At 44.8% G+C, this 7,135-nt stretch overlaps 1 protein-coding gene across 3 annotated transcripts in view; it reads right to left on the bottom strand.

Moving 5' to 3' along the window:
• Window positions 1-5,791: 5,791 nt before the first annotated feature.
• The window catches only part of CCDC93 (coiled-coil domain containing 93), a 78,879-nt gene continuing 77,535 nt past the window's right edge, over window positions 5,792-7,135 (bottom strand). For all 3 annotated transcript variants that reach the window (XM_006098227.3, XM_014463869.2, XM_023761979.1), the window contains exon 24: window positions 5,792-6,190. In XM_006098227.3, coding sequence (XP_006098289.1) covers window positions 6,137-6,190 — 54 coding nt within the window. In that variant the 3' untranslated portion in view covers window positions 5,792-6,136. The remainder of the gene's footprint in view (window positions 6,191-7,135) is intronic.

Below are 7,135 nucleotides of genomic sequence, written 5' to 3'. Positions count from 1 at the left end.
TCACCATCATTTTCTATCTACCAAGTATGGATACGAGGCACGTATCACCCAACCACTCCATGCAGGGAGTGAATGGACGGAGGGAAGGAAAGGAGCAACAAAGCCAGCAACTGGAAAACAAGAAGATGGTATTGATACTACTGATACCATAAGAGCAAACAAATGACAATTTGACTTATGTTGATGTAGCACACAAAAATAATAGAAGTTGTAAAATGTCAGCATTAAGACTAGAGGAAGACAGAATCACCTTGGGATTCTGACAGTTTGCTGTAAGTCTTCCACAGAAGTATGTTCAGCATTTATCTAAAGCTGCAGATAAAAGAGAAAAATATATATGAAATGCACAAGTGAAAGATGTGTGTTATATACAGAACCTCAGTTCTTGAACTTACTTCATTTCGGAAGGCTATTTGAAAATCAAATCAATTTTTTCCCATTAGAAATAATGTAAATTGAATTAATTATGTTCCAAACCCCCATAGAATTCCGTTTTAACCTTTCTTATGTATAGTACATATCTAATGTACTGTTTGATCTATAAACACTTTGAAAACAAAAAGAACATGAAATGTAAGTAAAAATTTAACAAAAAGGAAATAAAATGTATAGTAAAAATGAAAATTTAGTAAAAATGAAAGCAAAAAAAACACAAAAATATTCACAGCACAATTTCCTGAGATATTAATGTGAGGTTTAGCTGTAAACTGACTCATATTCGCTCATTCTTCCCTTTGTCACCTGAGATACATATAACTGATCATACAGGTTATCAGCATGAAAGGGTGGTCAGGTTGAGAAGTGAATTATCTGAGATAGGAGATGTTTGAGGACCAAGGTTTGACTGTACCTTCTTGTATGAGTGGATCAAGAAACTTTAAGATGGCTAAATTAGAGGATACAAGAAATCCCCACATTGATTCTCCTGAAAAATATCCTCACCTGAAAACAAAAAAACATGCCCCATGAAACGACAGGGAAAATCTCCATTTAAAGAACTAAATGAAATAGAGGCAAGAAATCCATCAGATACAGAGTTTAAAACAATGGTTATAAACATGTGCAAGGAACTTAGGGGAAGAGTGGATGATCTCAGTAAGAATTTAAAGAGAAGGTAAGCATTAAAAAAAGGACATAGAAACCATAAAAAAAAGTCAGAAATTAAGAATACAATATCTGAAATGAAGAACACACTAGAAGGAATCCAACACCAGGTAGATGAAGCAGAGGACTGAATTAACAATTTAGAAGTGAAGGTAGTAGAAAATACCCAATCAGAGCAGCAAAGAGAAAAACAGTATTTTAAAAAATGAGGGTAGTTTAAGGGACCTCTGGGAAAACAAGTGTAACAACATCCACATCACAGAAGTACCAGAAAAAAAAGAGAGCAAGGGATTGAGAACCTATCTATATATATAAAGAGGTGATATGCTAATTGGTCCTAACAGTGTACCAGTTACAACCACTAAGGAGGAGGCTGCTTGTGTATGTGCGGCGTTGCTCCCGGAGACAAGGTGGAAATGGGGAGGCGCCCAGAGGAGGCCCATGCCTGGGAGGGTGGGCGGTGAGAGCCCATAGTGCTCCCCTCACCAGTCCTTTGCCTCCCCCCGCTCACATTCAGAGTGCCCCGCCGCTCATCTGCCTGGGGAAGGAGCACAGGCAGCAGGCGGGAGGTTTCCAAGCTCTCCTCCGGCACCATGATGGGGCGGAGCTGCCGCGTTGCTCCGGAGACAGGGAGGAAGCAAGGAGGCGCCTGGAGAAGGCGGGACCAGTCCAAGGCAACTCAAGGGACTGAGGGCGGGGCTTGAAGCGGCCAGAGAAGGCCAGAGGGGTTGGAGGGCTGGGCCAGGCACGCTGGAGCTCTGCGTGGAGACGTTTGGGTGTCAAGGCAAGGCGGCGGGTGGGTGGGCAGGTTGCGCGATTTTGCACACTGGGCTCCTAGTTTGAAGAAATAATGATTGAAAACTTCCCTCATCTGGTGAAAGAAAAAAGAAACACCAATCCAGAAGCACAGAGAGTACCCCCCAAAAATGAAAAGGCAACCTACTGAATGGAAGAAGATATTTGCTAATGATACACCTGAAAATGAGTTAATATCCAAAGTTTATAAAGAACTCATACCACTCAATACACACACAAAAATTCCAATTAAAAAATGGACAGAGGATCTGAACAGACACTTCTCCACGGAGGACATACAGATAACCAATAGACATATGAAAAAAATGCTCGATGTCTCTACTCATCAGAGGAGTGCAAATTAAAACCACATTGAGCTATCACCTCACCTGTCCGAAGGGCTATCATCAATAAATCAACCAACAACAAGTGTTGGCAAGTATGTGGAGAAAAGGGAACCGTTGTGTACTGTTGTTGGAATGCAGATTGGTGCAGCCACTGTGGAAAACAGTATGAAGTTTCTTCAAAAAATTAAAAGCAAAGCTGCCTAAAGACCCAGCAATACCACTTCTGGGTATGTATCCAAATAAATCCAAAACATTAATTCGAAATATATGCACCTCTATATTCACTGTAACGCTATTTACAATAGCCAAGATACAGAAGCAACCTAAATGCCCATCATTAGATGAGCAAATAAAAAAGTTGTGGTATATTTACACATGGGATATTACTCAGCCATAAAAAAATAAAATAAAATCTTACCATTTTTGACAGTATGGTATGATTTATTTCTTGGATGGACCTAGAAGGTATTATGCTAAGTGAAATGTGTGTCAGAGAAAGACAAATGCCACATTTCACTTATGTGTGGAATCTAAAACAAAATAAACAAAATTGAAACAGACTCATAGATACAGAGAACAGATTGACAGTTGTCAGAGAGGGAAACTGGGTGAAAAAGGTGAAGGGGAATTAAGAAGTACAAATTGGTAGTTACAAAATAGTCACAGGGATGTAAAGTACAGTCAATACTACTGTATAACTGTGTATGGTGCCAGGTGGGTACTGGAAATATCAGGGAAAATACTTTAAAGTATATGGTTGTTTAACCACTATACTGTATACATGAAACTAATACAAGATAATATAGAATGCAAACAGTAATGTAAAAATCCTATATAATAAAAGGCCAATATGCAAATCGACCGAATGGCGGAATGACTGGTCACTATGACGCACACTGACCACCAGGGGGCAGACACTCAATGCAGCAGCTGCCCCATGGTGGTCAGTGTCCTCCCACAGGGGGAGCACCGCTCAGCCAGAAGCCGGGCTCACGGCCGATGAGTGCAGTGGTGGTGGTGGGAGCCTCACCCGCCTCTGCGGCAGTTGGACATACCCCGAGGGCTCCCGGACTGCAAGAAGGCGCAGGCCGGGCTGAGGGATGCTCCCCGCTCCCCCCCCCCCCAGGTGCATGAATTTTGTGCACCAGGGCCTTTAGTAAAATTATAAAAATTTATTTCTAGAATATCTAGTTCTCTCTTACTGATCATTAGTCACCTGCAGAGAGGACAAGATGGCCAGCTGAGGTGACAGAAATCAAGGAGGACCAGGTTTATAGACCACTCCTTACTGTCCAAAGTGCCCTTTCAGGAAAGTTTGCCTTGGTCACTAAATAAGTGAGGGCCATCGATGTTATAGCCAGAGGCCACTTTGTGAGGTAGTAAGAGGGCTGCCTGAGGCCTTCTCCCAGGCCTTGCTCCTGGTTTCAGGAGGTCCCAAGAGCTAAGGTGTTTGCTAGGGAGAACTTCCTCAGCCTGGGCCAGTCCCTCTGCCTCCTGGTTCTGCTGGCAGGACCCAGCTACCCAGAGAACAGGGACTATAAACCAGAACCCAGTTAAAAGCACAGGCTCCCAACTCTAACAAGATCTTAGTCCCGACAACCTTGGAATCTACGCTCCCTGTAAAGAAAGTAAGACAATTCATGTGTAACTGTAGCAGCTGCTCCCAAATGCTGGGAACCTTCCTTGAGAGTGCTAGTAGCTGACCCCAGTGACCATGGGAGACTGAACCCAGGCCAAGAACAGTAAGAGATATGTCCCAAGTGTCTCCCCAGATGCCTCTTCTAGTTTGTCCCGCTCACAGCAGCTTCAATTCTGGTTTAAACCAAAGCAGCTACATGTATTGCATGAGACACATGTGGGAATAGGGGAGCTCCCAGCCCAGAGGCTGGCTGAGAACCCTAGGGCATGGGTGGCCCTGGACAGTGCATGCTTGCTGGGGAAATCTCATTCCTCCAATGCACATGTTTCATAAAAGCCACTTAAGGATGCTTCCCCTCTTCTTTCTTATCTCTGGGAAGCATGTGGGCTTGGCAGAATCCCCAGCCATACAGGGAAGGATGTGGTCCTGAAAGAAACCCCTGCTGGCTTCTGAAATCATGGGCCTGGGGCACCTCCTCAGCCCCTAAGGCCTGAGTGTAAAGCACACTTAATGTCCCGTTACTCACAAAGGTACCATCTATTCTGTAAGTCAACTGTACAAACATGGAATTCTCTAGACTGGCTTCTGCTGATTCAAAATGTGTTCAAGGACTGGAAACTAATTTATTATTTGTATTAGGCCTTGTAGGTGACAAAAAAGGGAAAAGACTCTACTGAGACCTCCCTGCACCAAAACCAAACCAAACCAAATAAAACTCTTCAGAAACACAGCCCAACATAAACGTCCCCACTTTGGAGAGGTCATACCATACTTTTCCCAACAACACAGAGAGGTGGCCTACAGTAACCCCAGAATGTCACCCACTACTCTTCCCTACCACCTTCTGACAAATATCTGAATAATCTCTAACTCCTCAAAAAGTTGTCAATTAGGGAGGTCTACAAACTGACGGTATGTGTGCAAGGTTTATGCAGAATGAAGTGCAAACCTCACACTGGGGCTTCCTGAACTTGACTGAGCTGCCGATTGCTGGGCCCGGGGCAGGAGCAGTGTCTAGTTTGGCCTGCTCATTTCCAGAGGATCAAGTCAACTCTTCAGCCTTCCTTTCAAGGACCTCCAAAGGCTGGTCCTAGTCCGTATTTCTGGACTGGTCTCTAAAGCCTCTTGCACAGAGACTAGCCCATCCAATGCTCTTCCAGCATGCCTTGTACTCTCCCATACCCTCTGGAATGTTTAGTCAGAATCATATCTTTATCCAAAATGGCCTTCCCTCCTATTTGTGCCTATTAAAATGGTGTGACCCATTCATATGCAGCCCAGAGCCTGGCTCCACCACGAGTCTCCTGGATCTCTGCACACCTCACTGCTCTTTCTCCTGACATCAGCTCACTGCCTGTCACTGCGATTTATCACGTCCTGCCCTGGACTGCAGCGAATGGTGTGTCTCCTCTCAGGGCTCAGACCATGGCCCTTCCACAGTGTAAGGCACGAGGAGTGAGGGGATGCACAAGGCCATCCACATGTTGCTATAACTGAAATGAGAAGTAGAGCATGAAAAGATGTCATTCTTATTTAAGTCCTCAATGTGAGGCCAGTTTTCAATGCTTGGTGAAATGAACTTGAGTAGTAAGTAAGGATTAAACCAATAGCAGACACTGAGTTTTCTTTCTAGTTAGCACACCATGAAGCCTGCTGGCTGGCAACAGGAGGACCCAGGAACAAAAGGCACCACAGGCAAGTGAAGGGCTCAAGTGACCAGCACTCCCATGGGTTGCTCACTCAGCTGTAAAGCCTTTGTTTACTAAAGTAAATCCAAGGTGGCCAAGCTCTGGGGTCATGCAGCTGTATCTGCTCTCTGGCCCACTTGCCGGGTGCCCGACTGCAGGGACTGTGTTTGATACTTCCATCTCCCTCAATGCTTACTTGTCAGCGGTTGTTCAATTAATACTTGCTGAACAAATGAATTTCTCTTTATTCAGAGTCCATACAGGTACCTTCATATGTGCAAAGTTACTGGAGAAATACAAGTTGAATCGACACAGAGAACAAATACTGCCCATACTCCTGCAGAGGATGAGTGTTATCTAAGCCACAATGTTTACACTGTCTGATTCCATCAACGACCATCACAGAGTTGGAATGAAGCCAACAGGAGAGAGAAAATATCCAGGGTGTGGAAATCATTACACCTGCATCTCTCTACCGTAGCGTTCTGAACCATCTCATGATCTTGTAGCTGATACATGGCGTTCACAATAAATCAATGATGTCCGATGATGGCTGGGAGTTTTCAGGAGGCCTTGGCTTTCATCTTGGACAGCAGCACCTCGTTCCTGCGGCCCTCCTGGAGGGGAAGCAGAGAGTGTGTACAGAAAGGCGGTGGCTACATTAGCACCCATGTGAGGCCCAGATGGTCTTGCTATCCTTCCCCCAGTCCCACGGGAGACAACTGCTGACCAACTAAACCAGCCTCCCACCACGTTGTCACCAGTGTGGTGAAATTTCCCGGCGACATGCTGACCTTCAATACCAAATTAGCTATGAGACAACCACTGTCTGCACTGTCAGATTGAAAACAGGATGACAAGACTAGGCACTGTCACTCCAAAAGACTTCCTGAAGCCTGTAAAACCTTCCAGGGGACAGAAGCTGAAAGCAGAGTTATGTGCCAATCCTGGATTACTACAGGCAGCAAGGAGAGAAGGGGAGGTCCTTGGAGACAGACTAAGGCAGCCGTGGGCAAACTACGGCCCGCGGGCCGGATCCGGCCCGTTTGAAATGAATAAAACTAAAAAAAAAAAAGACCGTACCCTTTTATGTAATGATGTTTACTTTGAATTTATATTAGTTCACACAAACACTCCATCCATGCTTTTGTTCCGGCCCTCCGGTCCAGTTTAAGAACCCATTGTGGCCCTCGAGTCAAAAAGTTTGCCCACCCCTGGACTAAGGAGTACAGCAGGTGAAGCAGTAGCAAAGTTCTTATTCTGACAATAGTGAAGGTTAAGAATATCCTTAACTTGAAGAAAGACAGAAACTCACAGAAGATGAGAAATATGTATCAGGGGACACCTTCCCCCTTAAGAATGAGCTGTGTGAGATCTATTACTGTATGTGCTGAGGGACATTACTGAGGGAGGTCACTGGCCCCACCCCCTGCCTGTGTAACTGACATACAGTGGTATGAGGTCACCTCTGTATTATTTTATATTCCATTTTTCAGACATCTTCAAAGGCTTCTCGCTGTGTCGTCCTGCCCTCTTGTTCCCACTGGCTTTCATAGCTCAGG

The sequence above is a fragment of the Myotis lucifugus genome, unplaced genomic scaffold (assembly GCF_000147115.1).
Source record: "Myotis lucifugus unplaced genomic scaffold, Myoluc2.0 scaffold_224, whole genome shotgun sequence".
NCBI lineage: Eukaryota > Metazoa > Chordata > Mammalia > Chiroptera > Vespertilionidae > Myotis > Myotis lucifugus.
Note: the sequence above shows the minus strand (reverse complement) of the source record. Positions and strands in the feature narration are given on the sequence as shown.